At 40.0% G+C, this 22,929-nt stretch overlaps 2 protein-coding genes across 3 annotated transcripts in view; one reads left to right on the top strand and one right to left on the bottom strand.

Annotated features, from left to right (window-relative positions):
• The window catches only part of LOC137391036 (plexin domain-containing protein 2-like), a 41,888-nt gene extending 40,713 nt beyond the window's left edge, over positions 1-1,175 (bottom strand). For both annotated transcript variants that reach the window (XM_068077376.1, XM_068077377.1), the window contains exon 1: positions 940-1,175. The gene's annotated coding sequence lies outside the window, so the exon portion shown is untranslated. The remainder of the gene's footprint in view (positions 1-939) is intronic.
• Positions 1,176-1,371: 196 nt separating this feature from the next.
• Positions 1,372-22,929, top strand: part of LOC137391933 (uro-adherence factor A-like) — a 34,304-nt gene continuing 12,746 nt past the window's right edge. The window contains exons 1-6 of the mRNA XM_068078498.1: positions 1,372-1,425; positions 1,676-1,756; positions 14,918-15,075; positions 16,388-16,437; positions 17,557-17,654; positions 18,530-18,600. Coding sequence (XP_067934599.1) covers positions 14,920-15,075; positions 16,388-16,437; positions 17,557-17,654; positions 18,530-18,600 — 375 coding nt within the window. The 5' untranslated portion in view covers positions 1,372-1,425; positions 1,676-1,756; positions 14,918-14,919. The remainder of the gene's footprint in view (positions 1,426-1,675; positions 1,757-14,917; positions 15,076-16,387; positions 16,438-17,556; positions 17,655-18,529; positions 18,601-22,929) is intronic.

The following is a 22,929-nucleotide window of genomic DNA, read 5'->3' as shown; positions in this document are numbered from 1 at the left end:
CTCCTTTAGTCTGTCCATAACTGTCAAATGATACATTTAAATGCTGACCCAGCAATAGTTAATATATATATACGTATGTAGCAAAGACATAAAAAACTGGCCTGCTTTAGTAAAGCAAGCGTTGTGAGAAAGGGAAGATCTTAGAAGCTCCATGTTTTATGAAATTTTGATAATACAAAATTAAAAACATGATATAAAAAAAATTGTTGATTTCAGAAATATTGCAGTAGAAACATAATATTGCTCCTGATAAAAAATTGGCACATTTTTTAATCATTTAGCAGTAGACCTACATACCAAAGGCAATCCGGTTCAATTGCACAGTACGTCCATTGTATCGATAGTGGGATTTGCCTCCTGACTATTATTAAATTTATTTTACGCCAGGTTCTACATAAAATGTTTCTAAAAAACTGTGTAGCTCTAATAGATAGCAATACATATTAAGTGAAAGAGTAGAAAAGGAGAAGAGAAAGAAAGATAAAAATGAAAAGCACAGAATGGAGAATGTGGGAAAAAATGGGACGGAAAAGAGTACTTAAAAGTAGGAAATTATAAAATACAAAAACTGTAAATAAAGGTAAAATTGAAAAAAAATCGTTGAAAAAAATATTATTAGGAAAATATTAACAAAAAAATGGAATAAGGGAAAATATGCCAATAGTTATATTATGGTGAAAGGGACAAAAATAAAACAAAAAACTTCTATTATATGGAGTTACTGATTTTACACGACCTTAATCTCTACAAAAAATAACTCGTAGTAGCATGAAAATCTGTTTTGATATACTATAGGAATAATAATAGCAAAGTCACTCAGTTATAAAGTGAATCTTGAGGATTACAGAACAATATAACGCACAAAAGAGTTGTTATGCATATGAAAACTTCATGCATATCATATCATTGGCGTTCTTGAGTTGAAAATTCCTGACTCACCTGTAAAACCGCAAGTTTATTTAACAGCTTGCCGAACCGCAGAGGTCAGTCAACATAGGAATTTGTTGCAGTTTTAGCGTAACAGCTCTGCACGTTTAGTCTATCGCAGAATCAAAGAAATTAATGTGCTAAAATATTAAATGCTTAAAAAATGAAGCTCCGTTGTGTGTGGTAACACACTCCAGAGTTGCAATAAGATTTTTAAACTATCACGGTCCAGCGCATTGCGCCCTTCTCCAAACATGACATCTAATAACTGATACAAGCAAGCTACGGATCTCTTTATTGTTGCTGCGTTTCCACGTGATACTAACTCTATTTATAGTTGATTGGTCAACTTTCCACAGAAGTGTCTTCCGTCGTTTATGATTAAAAACGTATCATCATTTTAATCACGACGCTAAAGTTTAGCTGTATATTTAGAGACCGGTCTACAACTTCCGCGAAATTCAAACCGTGGAATCAATCGTTATAAGAGTTTTATAGGTATCAAAGCTATAATCTGCAATTTTTAGACCAGCAATTGAAAACTTAGCTATGAGGGCTTTACAGAATTATGTTGTTAAAACGTGATTGCTGTCTGTCATATAAAGGAAAATGTCATGAACAATCGTATAAGGAATACATTATAATTCTTATACGATTGCGAACTCCTTTGGTGTTATTGGCGTTGATAAAATCTTAACTATATGCATTGTTGTTGAAATAGCGTCGTTGCATTTTAACCGTTTTGTAGAGACTGGTAGGGAGCATGTAAATTCAGGCTGAGCCAAGTTACTTCAACGGTTTTTTGCTATCGATTCGTCTTTTCGTCAAGGTATGAAACTTAGCGATTAGAGTACGTATATCAGTGATGATTTATGTTCTCGTGAGATGGAGTAGGTATTCTGGAGCTTTCTGTTGTGCGATTTTTAATGTTTTATATAGTTTTGAGATTCAAGTTCTACGCATTTTAGGTGTATTCAATGATTTGCCCATAAGTTTGAGAGTCGGTATATTGCCAAGAATTGCATTTAGCAAATCTTGGTTGTATGCCTTTTCTTTCGTGCAGCACTCGCATATTAGGCTGAAAGGATTGTTGATCTTAACACTTATTAGCTCATAATTTACCTTTGATCTTTTGCTAACTATCATTTTTTTCTGGGGCTCGCTTCCATAACTTCACTATTAGGTCTAGTCATAGATATATAAACCTAGATTGGCCAATAAGGAAAAAGCCTGCCAAGCTTACATAGCATGATGTAACGTCATTGTATTGTACCTCATGCTTGACTGCACTGCGGTTAATAATGGAGCTAATGAGGACTAGGTGACAAAATCTCATTTATTTTCACATAAAAACCTTCTTGTATACTTAATCCAGTAAACTAAAGCAATTCTGTGATAATATCTGATAACCGCCATAGATTAAAAGTATAAAAGCTATGAAATGTTGCACACAAATCATGAGCCATCAGGGCTTTATTTGCCACCCTCTCCTATCCCCCGTTCTTTTCCCCCTTCTCCAAAGAAGAAATGAGAAGGGGAAAAGAGAGAAGGGGGAAAGGAGAGGGTGGCAAATAGCCCACCCACCCGAAGAGCCTGGCTAGGTAAAAAACTAATATCATGTTGAACTAAACATGACTGAATATGATGAGCTTGTGAAGTTTTGATCTAATCATGGAAATGGAATCAATGGCTTTCTTAGCTAGAGCTGGAACGAGACCAAGGAATGCAGGGTCGGACCAGACTCATGGTCAGCAATGAGGGCCAAGATCGGGTCGGACCGGGTCGACACGCGCGATTTTTTTATTCATTTAAGGTTAAGAGATAGTTCTATTACAGCCTAATGTTGTTACATCAATAAACTAAGATAAAAGAAACCATTATCACACCAATCATTATGTTTTGTGGCTTGGTTTATAGATGCAATCTACAATTTACGGTTAGACATTGGTGGATCAATGCTATTCAATGGGTGATAGATTAATGGCATGATTTGGCTAGTGTTTTTATTACAGATTTTATTTTCAACTGCTATTATAATCAACAAGATATTAGTTAAGAAATATTTTACAAATATAGAAATATATAACCCAGCATAGTGGAAAGAAAAAATCCATCACTTCCCTAAAACTTCTGGTATTAGTGAAAGAATCTAAAAATAAAATAAATTTGCGGAATTGAAGGTTCTTAGATGCGCTTTTAAGTTCCTCAGGATGAATGTTGTGACTGCCTCAATAGTATTGAGGTGGACCCTTTTTTGTAGCTTAAAGGTTGACTTGCAACAAAAGTCACATTACAATTATTTGATATCAAAAGATTCACCGTGTCTTACTCTGTTGTGTTGTAGGTGCCAAATACGTGGAAATGTGATTACAAGCTCTTAAAAGCTCAAAAACAAAAAGCCGCCGTAGATTAGAATCTGTTTATTTCTCTGATGTAGTCATTACAGTTTGGTTATCGTCTTGTCACGTGATGTTCTCACGTGAATTGAAAAGCCAATAAAAAGCTCAATATAAAACTTATCGTAGCAGTAGTTTATGACAAACACTTCGGGTTTTACCGAAGACCCCGTATCAAATATAGATGCTTGCTACTTTACAGTTTTGTTTCGGCATTATTCAATCATCAAGTCGTAATCTGATCATGTGACCCAATACTTCGCAAATAATTTTTGCAGCACTTTTCGATTATCACAGGTGGCCAACAAGCTCGTCATGATTATCAGACAATGATATGTACTCCTTCGAGCTAAGGTTCAAAAGTTTAATGATTTTTTACGGTAAGTTATAAGATATCAGTGCTAAAAGTGACAGCATTACAATAACGATAAAAAAGACGTGTAAGAACAATAAACATAGTTTTATTGAATGCGTGAAGTATATTTGTGAAAATATTTCGACGAATGAGGTTGCAAGAAAGTGTAAACAGAAACCATCTCTCACAACTACATCACATTTGAGCCGTTTTGGAAAGGGAATCCAAACTACGGCGGTCTCATGTGGCCGCGATTAACTGTTTGTTTTTGAGCTTTCAAGAGCTTGTAATCATTTTTCCACATATTTTGCACCTACAACACAACAGAGTAAGACATGGTAAATCTTTTCATATCAAATATCGGTAATGTGAATTTTGTTGCAAGTCAACCTTTAAAACTTATGACTCAAATTATTTTTTTTTTTTAATTTGTGTTGTAGTGAGAATATCAACTTTAGTTGCAATACATTTAAATAAAAGTCATTCCTGTTTTGGTAGTACAGTGCACCCTCGAGATACGACGTTAATTCGTTCCATGCTTGGCATCGTATGGTGAAAAAAGCATATATCAGGGTATAGAGACCATTGTAATTATACAATGCAAACACCCCCTGGTAAAAATCGTCAATTTTTTTTATAAAAATGTGTACATATTGACAATTAGCAACAAAATAGTATATTAACTTTAGTAATTATAGTTACCTACAGTAACTGTATTGTATTTATTGTATTTTAATGGTTATGATCTGCAATAAAACGCAAAATTATAATGTGTGTACCAAATGTAGTACGTACGGTAAGGAGTTCTTGCCTTCAAAAGGTACGCATAACATAAACTTTGAATTCACTTCAAGTAAGTTTAGCTTGCTAAGCCTACACTTAAAACTAAGTTTTAGTATGTATTTTGAACTACTTTATTGAATTTTAAATTTTTATCACGAAGTTTTATCCTTCAGCAGTTCCTATCTTCACTTTCACCATCAACTTTAGCCTATCTGGTTGAAACCTTTTTCAACCCAAATCAATAAGGCTGAGCGATGCAGTTATAGAAAGCGGCCTCTCGCACACTTGACCATTTAATGGCTACCGAAAAGAAAGATAAAATTATATTTTTTATATTGGTCGTACATACCTTTGGAGTAACGTGGCTTTAGCTGGTACATGTAGCGTGGAAAGCGGGGAGGAGGCAGAAACGTATCAATGCTAATTATGGTGCTGTACACTTGTAAATAAATTTAAAACGTAATGAATTGGAATTTTTTAGCAGGCTAAAAGAAGTTGTCCATTCCTGTCCAATTTTTCTACGAAAAAATTGATGGTGCAATGCAGAAAATTGCTAGCTAGCGCTTGTAAAAGGATCCAGAGAATGTGGTACAGTAATTTGTCTTGTATGAAATGTGCACAAGAATCATTGTAACCATACATACAAAGTTTGTACGTATTTATACCCTATGAGGGGACAGGGCTTTAGCAAGTTTCAGAAAGTAATGTGGATGCGTCAACTACATGTATCTTGAGTAGCTAGTTATATGAGTTACATACATACATACGATGAATTGTATTCGCGTAGAAGATAACAAGCCCATATGCTAAGACATGGTTAAACAAGAAAATATAACATAAAATCAAAAGGAAACAAATAAAATGAATAAAATATGAAAAACATGCCACACAAGAGATGAATAATATATATTAAACATGCATTGTTTTAATGTACCAGTCCACAGCAGTAAATTAAACACTTGAAATATTTCTGCGAATGTGGGATTTTCTGTATCTTCTAAATCCTCGCCTTTACTAAATGGTTGCTCCTTTTGAATGCTGATCGCGTGCATGACCTAGCTCATTCAAATCTTCAGTCGGAAGCTCTTTCTTGTGCTTGCTTTAATGGAGTTCTTGTTTTAATAATAATTGCAAATGCTGATTGGTTGCGATCATATTCCTTGACAATGTTAATAATACGGGTCCCTTCTTATTTATGACATACAACTTTGTTGACAGAAATAATTTTTCCTTCGTTTTATAACGTTTGTATCGGTCTCAGATTCCATAGATAATGAATTAAATGTAGATAGTTGTAGTTATATACGTATGCTGACTTAAAAGTTTATAGTAAAAGCTATAATAACGCTACAAGTGAATATTTGCTCTCGCTTGTGTATTTTACACGAAATTTTCCACGCGAACATGAGAGAAGTCGATCATCATGTCTCCTCTAAACGTTCTAAGAATGTTTTCGGCAAACTATATTTCGGTGTCTTTCTTATTTTGACGTGTGTTATGAGCACACCGACAGCCAAATTTTAACTCGGGCGAAACTTTTCTCAAATTCGTATGGTGAAATATAATTCGTATAGCGAGGTGAAGATATCACAATGTTTGACTTCGTAAGGTGAAAAAATCGTATATCAGGGTAATCGTATCTCGAGGGTGCACTGTAGTTGCTCTGAATTAGTGTTGTCAGATATTTTATAACAATTCTTTCAGCAGTTTGATTCTTTTTATATTTACTGGCCTTTTATCATCTCACTTGCTTTTTCCTAATTTAAAGTTAGAACAGGAAATCTGTTATTAACAGCCTGCTTTGCTAAATTTGCCACTACACTTAACAGTATGGTACAATACACATGCTGTTGCATTGAAACTGGAGCTTCATTGTGTCCAAAAATCACCAGACGAATCGATATTGCAAATAGATAATTTGCCATATAATGATGTAAAAAATTGCAAATTTTTGTTGATATGTTTTGTAAATTCTAACTTAAAAAGAAAATTTTGTGTTTGGGCATTCTTATTCCAGCATCGCTCACTCTGAAAAATCGTCAGGTGTGAAATAACTTGCATCATCACATGGTTATATCATTTATACCGTTAGGGATATCTCTTTAAAGTACATAAATTACATAACCTTTTAATTATATATTTCAATACATCAGAGTCTTGGCTTTTGAATGAGCCTATATTCAATACACAAAGAATAATAGAACTATGAAAAACAGGGTATCAAAAGTACGTCCTGCAAAAAAACACTTGGTTCAGGTTCTCAAAATGTGATGTCACAATTGTTATTTAGCCTTAGTTAGTCGATCCCTTTCGCTGCCATTGAGGCTGCGCTTTTCTGTGACAATCGGTGCTGTTAAACCCAGAGAGCACTAATAATAATCTAGGATTTTAGATAATCAACAATGCCCAGGATCGTTCCAACACCCAACCAATACAAACACATGTTTTGGGTTAATTAATTATGCTTCAATAAATGTACTGTCGTTGATAAAAGGTAATGAAATCACATCGATTAAATTGTGACCTGCGTTTGCGTGGCTCTAAGACTAGGCCTACATGTCAATCGCACTTTCGCGAGATCACGCAATGCTTGAAACTAATCAGTCTCAGTCGCCACCCTCAACATCGCAGTAAAATGAGAGGGCTAGTGCATAATGTCATCGGGAAAACATAGTATGGTGCTTGGAATCTGAGTTATTTATTATAGAATCTGTACAGACGGTTCCCAACCTACGAACGAGTTACGTTCCGAACGATTGTTCGTATGGTGAATTTGTTCGTAAGTTGCTTCAGTGCTATATTTTGTATTATAATTTATGTTTAAGGCCTATATAAGTATATTGAAGGTTTATATAAGTACATGTATGTTTAAAGTTTGTATAAGTGAAGTGAAATTATATAGATGAAGACCGTTTGACCTAGACTATCAATTAATATCATTTGCTTATTTTTTTATTGTAATAGTATAGCCGTAAGTACCTTTTATAATTGTTTTTAATCTGGCGATGGCAATTTATTTACGCATTACTCTCATATTTAACGCATGATATCCTCTCGTATTAATCTACATTTTATCCATCCGGACTGAAGAGCTCAAGACCGGATATAAAAAAAGCGCTTTTTCTTGAATAACTTTAGATTTTGATCACGCAGCTTTCACCGACATTATCAACTACGAATCATATTCTTACTGCATCACTACGGTTATACCCATAATATTGTTATTATCGTTACTACAGTTTTTACTCATAATACAAACATTATCGCTTCTATACAAGACACTGTCTACGCTTGCTGGCTCATTTCTGTGAAGGTTGGGGCAATTTCGCTGAATTTAAACAAATTCCCTTTATTGGTGGCAGCCTCGTGGGATAACGCTATCACGAACACACACCGAAAATGGCAGAAGGAGAGGAGAATAAGGAAATACTAAAGTACTTGAAACAACAAGCGGAGAAAAATGCCCAACCAAAAGGGCAACAAATACAAGCACCAACGTACGATGGAGCAACAGATATAGAGGAGTTCGTAGAAAGTTTCGAGGAGATAGCTCAACACAACAAATGGAGCGAAGAAGAAACTAACTTAAGTTTTAAACTAGCATTGAAAGGAGACGCCGCAAAAGGCCTACCAGCCACAAACTACGAGGAAAGAAAAAGCCAACTTTTGGAAAAATATGGAATAAAAGAAAAACAGGCTCATCAACTATTAAAAAGGATAAAGTATAGGCCAGGGGAAAACATATACACCTTCACCAGCCAGCTCCAGAAGGTCATAAGGATAGCACACCCCACGCTAAGCGACAAAGATAGGGAAGATATAGCTATCAAGGAAATTTTGGGAGTACTACCAACTAACCACCCGGCCACATGGGCTATGACCTTGGACCCACCCAAGAACTTAAAAGAAATCCAAAACAAGCTCAAGGCATTCGACAATAGTAGCCCCGGAGTGCTACACATAGATATAGCAACTGAAGAAGTGAAGAAAGAGGAGTCAGCCATACCAGAGGCCATGTACGAAAGCCTACTTAAAACACAACTACAAACACAAGAGGCACTACAAAAAGTGACGGCGTTAGTCAATCAAGAGACACAACTACCAGAGAGACGAAAGGAACCTTGCAGAGAAACAAGGGGATGCTGGAGGTGCCACAGAGAGGGGCACTTAGCAAGACAGTGCAGTCTGCCTCCCCTAGCAACTCAAGGGAAGAGAGAGTACTTGGCGGGAAAAGATTATGTTCAGGGTTAAAACACCCAGGGGATCCTGGACAGAAATCTATACACCTGGGCATTCCACAAGCCACGCATACCGATAACACGGCCGCCTACTACATCACCGGTTGGGCGGGAACAGCAGAAGCCACCTTCTTACTAGATAGCGGCTGCTCAAAGTCGATACTGCCAACTAGCCTATTTAATCGCATACGGCAAAAACACGATAAGCCTATCGAACCCGTACACTGTCAAGGAATACTAGCGGATGGCAGTAAGCTACCCCTAGAGGGGCTAACAACGATTACAATACAGCTTGGGCAACAAAAATTTGAACACAAATTTCTAATCGCTAACCTACAGAAAAACGTGTTGCTTGGCTTAGGCTTTTTCACAGAAAAAGGGTGCCGCATAGATTTCAGAAAAGCGCAACTACATCTATACGACGAGGTTATCAAATGCTGTGACCAATATGGCGGGCCACTACAAGTGGGAGTGCAAACAGTAGAAGCTACAGAGATCCCTCCATTTTCGGAAATACTCATCCCAGGCCGACTTAACCAGAATTGGAATGGACAGTTAGCCCTAATCGAAGGAAAAACACCAGACACTGATATACGAGTGGCCTCGTCAGTGCACCACCCACAGCAGGGAAAACTATGGATTAGAGTGTGCAATATTTCGGCGAATACCATCGAGTTATCGCCAGGAAAAAATATCGCGATTTGTAGCCAGGCGAGGCAAGCCTTAAAGCCAACAGCACCAATGCCACCTTCCACACAGCTACCTGAGGTGTTAGAAACGTTACTCGACCAGAGCGGGTTACAAGGAAAAGACCATGCCAAAGCGAAACAAATGCTGACGCAAAACCAGGATGTGTTTAGCGTAGGAAAGTTTGATTTGGGGAGGACAGGTCTCACACGCCACCGGATTCCGTTAGCGAAAGGAGCTCAGCCAGTAAAACAGTGACCTTATAGGCATGGACCGGCACAGGAGGCCGAGATTGAAAAGCAAGTGGCCGAACTGCAACAACAGGGGCTAATCTCAGAGAGAAAAGGGGCGTGGAGTTCTCCTGTAGTCTTAGTCCAGAAGAAGGATGGCAGCTGGCGCTTCTGCGTCGATTACCGGAAGCTGAATGCCGTGACGTCAAAGGACGGGTATCCACTATCGAGGATTGATGATAGCCTCGACACGCTGGGGTATAGCCGGGTATTCAGCACCTTAGATCTGACCAGTGGATACTGGCAGGTCGAGCTGGATGCGGATGCCAAGGAGAAGGCAGCTTTTGTGACGAGATCTGGCCTATACGAATGGGAGGTCTTACCATTTGGCCTCACCTCGGCTCCCTCTACGTTTGAACGTCTCATGGAGACAGTACTACGAGGACTACATTGGCAGACTGTCTTGATCTATCTCGATGACATCATCGTGTTTGCACCGGATGTGGATACTCATATCCAACGACTAGAAGAAGTTTTCTCCAGACTGCGGGCCGCGAATCTGAAACTTAAGCCAAGTAAATGTGCCTTATTTGCAGATAGAGTCAAATATCTAGGCCACATTGTCAGTCAGGCTGGTGTAGAAACGGACGAAGACAAGGTAGAGGCTATTAAGAACTGGCCCCCAACACAAACGAGACTTAAGATCGTTCCTCGGGACGTGTAATTACTACCGTCACTTCATACACGAATATTCTGAGATCGCCAGACCACTCAACCAGATGAGCTCGAAGAATGCGATATTCAAATGGACAGGCGCTTGCCAGGAGGCGTTCAGCACGCTACGGCAACGTCTGGTCTCTGCACCGATTCTAGCGTATCCAGACTTCAACCTACCTTTCATCCTGGACACCGATGCCAGCACCGTGGGACTAGGTGGCATACTGTCACAAGTGTAAGACGGGCAAGAGCATGTCATTGCGTATTATTCCAAGATGATGTCGGCGGAAGAACGTAATTATTGCGTAACTCGCCAGGAGTTGCTATAGTCAAGGCAATAAGACACTTCAAGCCCCAACTGTATGGCCAGCGATTCGTTGTGCGCACCGATCATGCCTCACTAACGTGGCTACTGTGTACCACCCATCCTCATGGCCAACTCGCGCGATGGATGGAGACACTGGCACCATACAACTTCACGATAGAACATCGTAAAGGCAGGAAGCATAATAACGTGGATGGGCTGAGTCGCCAGGTGTGCAAAGATTGCAGGCAATGCAACCGCATGACCCAACACGATATACCTAACAAGCACCTCCAGGACCACGAGCAATTGTCGGAGATCGCACCCCGAGTGAATTGTACGGACTTGCCACCAGTGAGCCGTGCAGGACCGCCCCAGGTTCCTCTGCTTCCGGAAGGCATGGTATGCCTGACCAAGGATCTTTGGTTCCCAACTCACTCCGCGGTATATACACCGCCCTTGCTCCCTTCGAACGTATCTCTGGAGAGTCATGCCGGACCTTCGCGGGTTCTTCGGCCACCAGAGGATACAAACCTTGCACCCACCAACCGGTGGCCTCTACCCCCTTCGACAAAACAGAGACCACCTTATCACAGTACGAACTTGCACCCAGGTCGGGTGGCAGACCCCAGGGTCGTGTCACAAACCCGGGGTAGCATGGTACCCCAGCCCAACAACCGTTAGGCCCCTACACCGCAAGAGAGCAATGTCGAAGTCTCACGACCTCCACGGTTCTTTGCCCCTGTGCCTATGGAACGCTGCCAAGTGATAGCCAGCGATCAAGAAACTCGGAAGAATCCAGAAGAGCTGAACACGACGTCGCCTCTACCACGTCGATGGAGCGATGTAGTGCGCACCACTCCGAAAAACATAGCTCTCCCCCGAGCCCGGGAAGTGCAAACCTCAGAGTTCACACTTGAGTCAGCAACAGAAAGATGACCCCAACTTACGGCCTATCATCCAGGCCATATTGGGACAGACCAGCATCGACTCTCGAGTGGTGAGCGCTGAAACAGCACAGCTGTGGAAAATCCGGAGCCACCTGTTTCTGACAGAACAAGAGGAGCTTCAGATCACGGGACTTGAAGGAAAACGACGGGCAATCTGCCCCCGTGCGCAAAGGAGGTCTTTGATCGAAAAGACTCATCAGGAGGCTCACTTTGGGGCAAACTAAGTCATAGCTGCGCTGAGACGAAATTGGTTTTGGCCTGGCCTGACGAGTCATGTAAAGAGACTGGTCAGAACGTGTATGGCTTGTCAGCGAGCCAAGGGCACCGATCACCGCCGCAGCCGAGCTGAGAATCATCTGTACGCCGGTCGGCCTTGGCAGATCGTGGCAATTGATCTGTGCGGTCCACTTCCCCCTACCACAGCTGGAAATAATCTTATACTCGTACTCACGGACCATTTCACCCATTGGAGCGACGCTATACCGATACCAGACGGGAAGGCAACCACCATCGCAAGGATTTTGGATGAGCGAGTATTCGCATATTTTGGCATTCCAGAAGTCATCCATTCCGACCAGGGAGCTCAGTTCCAGTCGGAGCTCTTCCAAGCATGCTGCGAAATCTGGGGATGCGACAAGACGCAAACATCTCCGTACCGACCACAAGGCAACTCTGTGGTTGAACGTCTCAACAGAACGGTGGGCAACTCGCTGCGAGCCCTACTAGCAGGACAAAAGGTGGATAAGTGGGACAGACTGTTACCGCAGATAATGAGGACTATTCGGACCACTCCCCACCGCGTAACCAGCGAATCCGCCAATTACCTGATGATGGGAAGGGAAACTCGGTTACCCCCGGATATTCACCATCCAGTAGAGGCACCAGAATTTACAGAGCAGGAATATGCTGTCAAGTTACAGGAGCGATTGCAACAAGCCGACAACTCCTGAGAGACCAACAGTATCGAGCCCGGGGAGAAGTGGATGTCCCACCTCTATTTACAGTTGGAGACCAAGTATGGCTGAAATCTTTCCACAAGGGAAAAGGAAAGGGGGCTAAACTCCAGCCAAAGTATATCGGGCCATACAAAATTACCAAGAGTCTTCCGTATCAGGTATACGAGATGGAACGACACGGCAAACGTACAGTCCAACACGAAGGCCGGATCAAATTGTATCTCGAAACTACATCTGTCGCTACCGAGACAACCACAACGACAACACCACCAGATCCAACTCCAGCTGAGTACGAGGAGATAACCATGGATGAAATTTTTCCGATTTCTGCCACAGGCCCAGCCGAGACAGAAGTACCCGACACAGCAGTCCAGGAAGACCAGGAGATCATAGACCCACCGTCAGGAACGCCCCCGCCGGTCCAAGACGAAGAAATGCCAGCGTTAGAAACGGGGTCCGAAGAAGGAACATATCAGTCTGCTAGTGATGAGGAGGGTGAGCCGGAAGTAGCGGTTCCTCCTTGCCCAAGGCGCTCAGAGCGGGAGCGATGAGTACCCGAGAGATGGAGAGACTACGTGACCCATGCGATAAGTTATCTCCCCGGAGTCCGAGGACGGACTCCACTTTAAGGAGGGGGGGCGATGAAGTGAAATTATATAGATGAAGACCGTTTGACCTAGACTATCAATTAATATCATTTGCTTATTTTTTTTATTGTAATAGTATAGCCGTAAGTACCTTTTATAATTGTTTTTAATCTGGCGATGGCAAGTTATTTACGCATTACTCTCATATTTAACGCATGATATCCTCTCGTATTAATCTACATTTTATCCACCCGGACTGAAGAGCTCAAGACCGGATATAAGAAAAAAGCGCTTTTTCTTGAATAACTTTAGATTTTGATCACGCAGCTTTCACCGACATTATCAACTACGAATCATATTCTTACTGCATCACTACGGTTATACCCATAATATTGTTATTATCGTTACTACAGTTTTTACTCATAATACAAACATTATCGCTTCTATACAAGACACTGTCTACGCTTGCTGGCTCATTTCTGTGAAGGTTGGGGCAATTTCGCTGAATTTAAACAAATTCCCTTTATAAGTAACCTGTATTGGTTTGTACTGAAAAAAGATTTAATAAATTAGAGATAATACTTTGGTGGACGCCGGGCCATGACACTGCATTTCTTATTTATTGTATGTCTTGTCCTCTTTATTATATTGTTGTTTTAATCTTTATGCTATCACTTATCGTTGTTGTCTTATTTTTTGTATGTGTTGTCCGTTTATTATATCGTTGTTTCACTCGTTATGCTATTGTTATATCTGATATACCGTCATAACACCATCACTTATCGTCACTTAGATTGTTGTCATACCAACGCCGCTAGCAGTCCTAATTATTCACCTTGTTAGCCGGTGTTCTTACCGTTTGCCTTTAGCCGGAACGGTTGATATTATTGTATATAAATGAGTGCGCTCATTTAGTTGAGCAGAGCAGATAGCCGTACGCTCCTCGGCTAGTGAAATTTCCTTCGCTAATTAAAAGCTGACTGAAACTACACGCACTCTCTTCTCTTTATTTATTAGTAGAGATTGTGCCAAGTAAAGGCCGGCAAATCCCTTAACAATGCGTATGTAAAGTTCAAACAAAGTTCAAACAAATAATTCGAAAGTTATTCGAGTTACGAACAACGGTACATACGTTCATATGTACCGTTGTTCGTAACTCGAATGTTCGTAAGTAGGGAACCGTCTGTACATGAAGAACTAATGACACTGATTCAATTGTCATCTTCATTGGTTCTCTGGAGTTGTCCTATTTTCGCCTGACACTAGCGTCATTATCGTAGTTGATAAATATAAGCGGTAAGCAATAAAATAGGCGGTAAGAGCACACAACACCGCATAAGAAAATTGTGACGTCACAATTTCTGAGCCTATGCCGGTAAACATTTCTGCGGTAGAGCTCTGGGAAAATCCTATAAACACCAACCAATGTCTGTCTCACCATGGCAAACAATAGCTCATTCGAAAGCCAAGACTCTGATGTATTGAAATATACAATAAAAAAATGATGTAATTTATGTGCTTTAAATGGTGGTGATTTTCAAATCGTGTACCTTAAAAATCACCACCAAACTATTAAATTGCTGTGTCGTGAAGCTCTGGTTGAAACCTGTAGGTCAAAGCCATATAAAATTAGTGTTATTGAAAATTGATATTGTTCAATACATCCTTTTAGTGAGCATATATTGTTTTTGAGGTGCTTTGCTTGTTAGTTAGTTATTAGTTGACAGCTATAGTGTAAAATATAGCTGTGCCGCCTGCAGCTGAAAGTTATGTCTTGTTCATTTCAGAAATGGCAACTCAACGAAGTAAATCAATGTATGAGAAAGAAAAGAAAGTGGTAAAGATCAATAAAGCTAAACCTGCACCAAATTTTAAAAAGTTACATTCCCAATGGCAAAAACAGTTCGACGCAGGTGTATCAAAAGCAAAAAAACCATCAACAATGGTATGCTTTAGTATTAGTTTGCTGGGAGATATATAGTTGTTCTATTACACTCTGGCCTGTTATTGCAACGGCAATCACATCATTTATGTAATAACTATTTTTTGAAGCAATGGTATAGTCAAGCCTCTTGTGATTTCCTTGATACACCAACTTTTCCAACTTGTGGTATAAAGTTATAGCAAATATCCAACTCTCATTTTTGTGAGTACAGTCATACCTCGAAATACAAACTTAATGCGTTTTGGTGCTGAGCTTGTATATTAATTACTCGTGTCTCGAGGCACCGTTTTCTATTTAAAATAATTAAATACAAACTAATCCATTACCATACTATGAAAAACCACGAATATTACAGTGGAAAAATGTGTTTTTAATTGCTGTACTTCAGTACCTATGCTAACGAAGTAACAAATACCTATTTAGTTGTTAAAATCTGCAATAAAATGTAACCTTACGATGTACACGGCTGAAATTTTTTACCTCCGAAACAGATGTAGTGGCTAACGGCGGTCTGAGAGACTGGATAGCAACCCATTCGGTACAATAAAGTTTTGTGGCGTTATGTAACAGAAACTTAGAATTTAACTTCAATGAATTTAGCTTATTAAAGACATACTTCAAGCTAAATCTTGCTTTAGTTTCTCATTTGATTGTTTATTATCCATTTCCGGTTTGGCAAACTGATTCGAGGGGAAAGACTGGGCAACGCTGTTCTCTCAAGCTGTTTCCTCACATATTTTGCCATCAAAAACTGGCTTGTACGTTCGTTTCTCAAAGATTACTCGTATGTCAAGAAAGAAACTTGTTGGAAATTCTGCTCGTAACTCGATTTTCTCGTATGTTGGAACACGCGTATGTCGAGGTATGACTGTAAAAGGAAGAAGGCTTATGTAAAATCTAAAGATAGCTCATAATATGTGGACTAATGGAAATTCTAAGCTTAATCAAGTTTAACTTCATCTAGTCAAATATAGTATTTCTATCACAACCTTTTCTTCTGAATGTCTTCTTTATCATCTAGTCTACATTTGTATTGACTACTTACTTATTTACTAATGTATTTTGACATCTCTAAAATGCGTTCGTTTTATCTTTTTTGCAGTATTTATCGATCAGTTACTGTAAGTTGTTGGGGTGTAAAAAAAATTTCTAATCACAGCAAATTCTTACTAAAGAACATTTTTCAACATACTAAGCCGGTCTTGGAATGAATTAAATTTTTATGTTTAGGTTTGACTGTAGGTTCTGCATGTATATCCTTGACTCAAGTATTACAAATTTTCTTGACAACTGTTTTGTTTTTGGTGTTCAGCCTATCGGAGTTGGTATTCCAACGATGAAAGAAGAGTCATCAAAGTTGAGGTGAGTTTTACATGCAGCGTGTTACCTACTCTCTTTAACTTTACTAGTACTCTGGTAGTCTAGTGTACCATGAGAGATCATCTCTTTAACTTTACTAGTACTCTGGTAGTCTAGCGTACCGTGAGAGATCATCTCTTTAACTTTACTTGTACTGTGGTAGTCTAGTGTACCGTGAGAGATCATCTCTTTAACTTTACTAGTACTTTGGTAGTCTAGTGTACCATGAGAGATCATCTCTTTAACTTTACTAGTACTCTGGTAGTCTAGTGTACCATGAGAGATCATCTCTTTAACTTTACTAGTACTCCGGTAGTCTAGTGTACCGTGAGTGATCATCTCTTTAGCTTTACTAGTACTCTGGTAGTCTAGTGTACCGTGAGTGATCATATCTTTAACTTTACTAGTACTTTGGTAGTCTAGTGTACCGTGAGAGATCATCTCTTTAACTTCACTAGTACTCCGGTAGTCTAGTGTACCGTGAGAGATCATCTCTTTAACTTCACTAGTACTCCGGTAGTCTAGTGTAACGTGAGAAATCGTCAGCTGTGCACAATTATACTGAAACGCCGGAAGGCGCACAATCGGCACAGGTGTTACTGCCAGTCCACTAAGGATCGGCACAGAGGTTAGTGCCAGTCCACTAAGGATCGGCACAGGTTTTAGTGGCAGTCCACCAAGATCAGTGCAGGTGTTAGTGCCAGTCCACTAAAGATCGGTACAGGTGTTTTAGTGCCAGTTCACTAAGGATCGGCACAGGTTTTAGTGCCAGTCCACTAAGCTTGATGTCGCGAGTTGGAATCCCCTTGAATGCAACCTTTTATCTTAACCTGTAACCTTAACCTCTAGCCTTAATCTCCAACCTCAACCTCTAACCTTTGCTTCGTACAGGCAGACACGGTTTTTATAGTGTAGGTAGATTCAAGGTTGCAAAATGCTTGAACCTTTTCAGAAAGTCTTCCTGTAGGCTACTCATTAAGTATTAGGGCGCCATTAGCATCCCCCCCCCCCCCCCCCGTGTGTTTTGGGTTACTTTATTATAATTGCTTTTCGCCTTATCATAAGTGTTGATGAACATAGTAGCATAAGGTTGTATTCATATTTACCCAGTTGTCATTACAGTTCTGAAGCACCTCCACCGAAACAGGTGCTATCAAAAATAAAGCCCTCCGAGCCAGTCCGGAGAAAAGTTGTTCAAATCAAACCGGTAGAACACGAAGGTAGGTAATGAGAAAGAGAGTATTTTATTAACTATCTGTTTGACGCTGTTTCAAAAAGAATTGATTAGTGGAAGTGCTATTGGAAAATCTTTTGATTCATGCAATTGGCTGTACACTAGACACTTCTATAACATAAACCTTTTACGTAAATTCCAGTTAACAAAAAATCTTGTGATGCTTTTGCCGTTACCAAAAATTTTTCATAATGTAAAGCGTCAAGTCAGTAAAAGTTCCCAAATTCGATTTGAATAACGATAGTCTTGTAGTTAGCCTTAAACATTCATTGTTGTGTCTTGCTGCATTTGGGAGAGAAAAGGACATAGAGGGGCGGTCTAGTGTGTCGTTATTATTCAGCAATACTCAAATTGACATTCGTATAGTTTGTTCTTTTCAGCCTCTAAATTATGTTGCGCACGGTAGATGGTCTATGAGCTGCGCATAACTATCAGCGTGCTACGTGGCCTCTGTGAAATATAGTCAAACCTCAGCTTAGTATCACCTCTACAGATGAATTATTCCATGTATGACATAGAATCGGAGCAGGAGTTGGTCTCGGTGTTCAAAGTAATTTTCATGGTTTACAAAAATATCTCAACAAATTTTTGAAGTATTCCAATTTTATGAGTAAAACTGAAAGAGTTGGTAGATATTTAAAATAAAGCGCTATGTCGCTAAAGATATAAACTATGTAAATTTAAAACTAAGAATTGAAACTATGACTAATGTAAGTTGGAGACTGTTATACCAAGTATTTCTGTCACTCATTCTACCAGCGAGCCTGCGCATTCTTACTAACTTGATGATTGTAGTTTGTCTAGCTAACATCTCGATCGTAGTCTGCATGCGATCCTTAAATTCCTTGCCCGCTGTTGCAGATGTTTGCGAGTTCAAGGCTGACCCTGACTCTCTGGCAGCAATCTTAGACAACAAACCAACTGAAACAAAGGTTAGTGTGAAAGGCTGGCATAATGTAATATTCTGCCCATTGTACAATATAAATATAATAGCTTTCAGGGATAACTAAAATCTCTTCATCCATGCTGTTTTAGATTGTGAATTAGGAATCATGTTAACTTGTATTTTTGCGCAAACAAGCAACACAAGCCTCGTTGATTTTACCAGAAATGCCTCTTTTGCTTTTATATAATACTCTAATAACAGTAAAATAGTTTATTGCTTGGAAGCATAGGGAAACGTTCTAATAAGCTACCTAAACAAAATTTTAGTCATCTATAAGCGATTGCTTCGAATAATATATCATAAAAACTCTTATTTTCCATCAACTTCTTAGTTTAAAAGATCTCGTGTTTTGCCTATACAACAATTATACCAACTAAGAATATGTATTTTAGCCTCTACACAATGTAAATCTCAAACTAACTTGTCAACACATTATAACAGTTGTCATTCGTTATTTTCATTACCTTTTCCACCCTCCTCCTCTACTGGTGGCCGTAGACGGGTTGCCTATCGTGTGTCATCAGCATGGAATTCCTTGCCAATTTGGCTCAGGAAAGTTGGTAGTCATGATGGTTTTAGAGCTCCTTTAAAGCAGTACTTGCTGGACTCTCTGGGATAGGTTTGCTCCGATTTCTATTGCATAGACAACCATGTTTTTATTTATTTACAATCAATCTCATCTGTTAACTCGGGCTCTGCGCCTCGAGTAGCCATGCTACTGCGCATATGGGCCCACATTGCACCTTAATTTTTTATAATCTTGTTACGTCATGACTTAATGTGAAATCAAACAAACGAGCGATATTTCCTGCTAGCTTATGTTCTGGGATATTCAATCATAGTTGCTATGAGCTGGATTATGCGAACAATCCCCAGTCATGTTGATGCTGGTAGTCATGGTGATGGGCTAATCATTAGCAAAAACTTTTGTAAATTTTTTTTATAAATATAAGGCGCTGCAATTTATAAATTTTCAACTTCTTTGTTTTTTTATTCTCATCGTGTGTTATGTTTCTGCACAGAAGCCATTAAATAGAGTATTAAATTAGAGAAATGGTTTATTGCACACTCCAGAGACAACTGATTTGATAACAGAAAACCCAAGTATTTATATGTTTGGTCATAGAAAAGCTTTGTAAAAAGCTACAAGCATTATTAATAGCTATAATGAGATAGTACTATATAATATTAGCTTGTAAAAAGCTTTAGCTAAAAAGCATAATGTTTGTTGGCAAAGTACCAGTAATACTTGGCACTTGCATGACACCTCCTCACTAAGCTAAAGGTTTTTTCTGGTTCTCTTAGACCTTCGGGGTTTGTCTCTGCTATACTCATCTCCATCAGGTAGACGAGGGTTGCGTGGTCTTCTTCTAGACGGAGGTTGCTCTGTTACAGTTGTAGGGGCTGGTAGTTGCAGTTTTGTCTCCTCTGTTATATCAGGTTTATCTCCAGGGTCTTGATCTTCTTCTGTTGAGTATCTTGGTCTGAGTTGTTCAACATGTCTTCTCCAAGTAGGTCCCTTTGGTACCACTTTGACATTGAGACTACGAGTTCCATATATCTTAGTAACAATGGCTGGAACCCATCTAGGTTGTCTGTTGCGTCTAGGTCCATGATACAAGGCATAGCATGGTGCTCCAAGATTGTAGCTGTGTATCTTGCTAACTGTCTTTTCTGCCGATCGGTTGACTTCTCTGGATTGATGAAACTGTGCTATGTGTGCGGGTGATGGCAATAGGGTGTCAATCTTGCATCTCATCTGTCTTCCATTCAGCAGCTGACTGGGAGAGTATCCTGTAGGAAGTGGTGTCCTTCTATAGTGCATCAGGAACTGTTGTAGTGCAGATTTAGGTGAGAGTGACGATTTCTTCATGGCTTGTTTGAAGGATTGTACTAGTCTTTCAGCTGCGCCATTTGTAGCTGGATGGTAGGGTGCTCCAATGAGGTGAACAATGCTTCTCTCTTGACACCACTGCTGAAACTCTCCTGAGGTGAAGCTGGTAGCATTGTCAGTGACTATGGTGTGAGGGTATCCAAAGTGTGCGAATATCTCCTCTAAGATGTCTGTGGTAGCTCTGGTAGAAGTAGATGACGTCCTGTGTATGCATGGATACTTTGAGTAGGCATCTATCATCACTAGCCATTGGCTGCCCATGAAGTTCACTGCATGATCTAAGTGAAGACGACTCCATGGCTTCTCAGGTAGCATCCAGGGATGTATAGGATACTTCTGTGGAAGCTTCTGGTGTTCAGCACAGGCAGTGCACTGTCGGCTTGTCTCCTCTATATCAGAGTCAATGCGAGGCCAATAGACAGCAGTTCGAGCTAGCTTCTTCATTCTTTCCATTCCAAAGTGTCCAAGGTGAAGGATCTTTAATACTTCCTGTTGTAACTTGACAGGAATGACTACTCTGTTGCCATATAGAAGACAACCTTCAGTGATAGAAAGTGAATCTGAGATCTTGTGGAAGAGTGACAGCTGAGTCTCCTTCATCTCTTTGTTACCAGGCCATCCTTCTGCTGTGTAGCGCATTACTGTGGCTAGTGTTGGGTCTTTCTTTGTCTCCTTTGCTAGAACATTGTAGTCTGTAGAGTTGAGCTGTTGTCCAATAGTGTGAATAGTGCATACTGTATCAACATCATCCTCATCTTCTCTTGCATCAAACTCTTTATCAGGTCCAACTGGCAGTCTTGAGAGGACATCTGCATTTTGATGATGCTGGGTAGATCTGTATTCTATGGTGTAGTCATACTGATTTAGTACCAGTGCCCATCTTGCTAGTCTGTTGGCTGCTAGAGCTGGAACTCCTTTGGTAGGTCCTAGAAGTGTGAGAAGAGGTCTGTGGTCAGTTACCAAGATAAACCGTCGACCATACAGGTACTGGTGATACTTCTTTAGAGCAAATATGATTGAGAGAGCTTCTTTTTGTATTTGTCCATATTTCCTCTGTGTGCTGGTCAGTGTTTTTGAAACATTGGCTATTGGTCTCTCACTTCCATCAGGATAACGATGAAATAGTACAGCTCCCAGTCCAGTTTCTGAAGCATCACATGAGATTCCAATGTCAAGATCTGGGTTGAAGTGTGCTAAGACACTATCAGTTGATAGCATATCTTTCAGTTTGTTGAAGCTCTTTTCTTGTTCAGTGCCCCACTTCCAGGTCTCTCCTTTGCGTGTCAGTTTGTGCAATGGTCCTGTGAGTTGTGACAGATTGGGTATGAACTTGCTGTAGAATTGTGTAGCTCCTAAGAAAGATCTTAGCTGAGTTAAGTCTGTTGGGACTGGCATCTGTTGTACTGCATCTGCCTTCTTTCCTTTAGTGATTCCCTTTGAAGTGAGTTTGTGTCCCAGATACTCTACTGTAGGTTGAGCAAAACAGCACTTGTCTTTTCTACATCTGAGCCCTCTTTCTTCTAATCTTTGAAGAAGTCGACGTAAGTTTTGTAGATGGCTCTCTGCATTGGCTCCACTCACTAGTATATCATCTAGGTATACTGCTACTCCTGGGAGGTCTTGTGTCAGTTGCTCCATGATTTCTTGAAAATACCCTGGTGCTGAGCTTATGCCAAAGGGCAACCTCTTCTGTAGTAGTACTCCTCGGTGTGTTGATAGTGCTAGTCGTCGTTGACTTTCTGGTGCCAACAATATTTGATTGTAGGCATCTGCTAAATCAATCTTTGTGTAGCAATAGCCTCCACCTAGTTTTCTGATTAGATCTTCTGGTAGTGGGATAGGTTTCCTATGTGTTTCTAGCTGATTATTGATAGTCTTGGAGTAGTCTCCACATACTCTGATCTTCCCTGCAGCTTGACCTGTTGTAGATTTGCGTACAGGTACAACTGGTGTTCCATACTGGTTGAATTGAGTTGGTTCCCATATGCCTTTAGCTACACCTGCTTCGTATGCTTGGTTGAGCTCTTCTGTCAAGGCAATAGGAACTGGTCTGGGTCGGCAGAAGACTGGCTTTGTTGAAGGTTTGAAGTTTATCTCTAGTTCAAAGTTCTTGAGACATCCTAGCTCGTCTTTGAATATTTCTGGAAATTCTTTGCACATCTCCTTACACTTGATTTGTAACCTCCCATCTGGCTGGTTCTCTGTGATTGTTGATACAAGGTTCTGTTGTAGCTTGTCATCAATAGAGATGCCTAGTTGCTGTATAGCAGTTCTTCCTAGTAGGTTGAGATCTTGTACAGCACTAATCACAAATGGTAGTCTGACTTCTTTCTGTGCATCCAATTGGGCAGTTAGCTCACATCTGCCAAGCGTCTCTATGAGATGTCCTGAGGCTGATTTGTAGTTAACTGTAGTAGGTTT

The sequence above is a fragment of the Watersipora subatra genome, chromosome 3 (assembly GCF_963576615.1).
Source record: "Watersipora subatra chromosome 3, tzWatSuba1.1, whole genome shotgun sequence".
Classification (NCBI taxonomy): Eukaryota; Metazoa; Bryozoa; class Gymnolaemata; order Cheilostomatida; family Watersiporidae; genus Watersipora; species Watersipora subatra.
The sequence above is the reverse complement of the archived record's forward strand: the minus strand, read 5'-3'. Positions and strand labels throughout refer to the sequence as shown.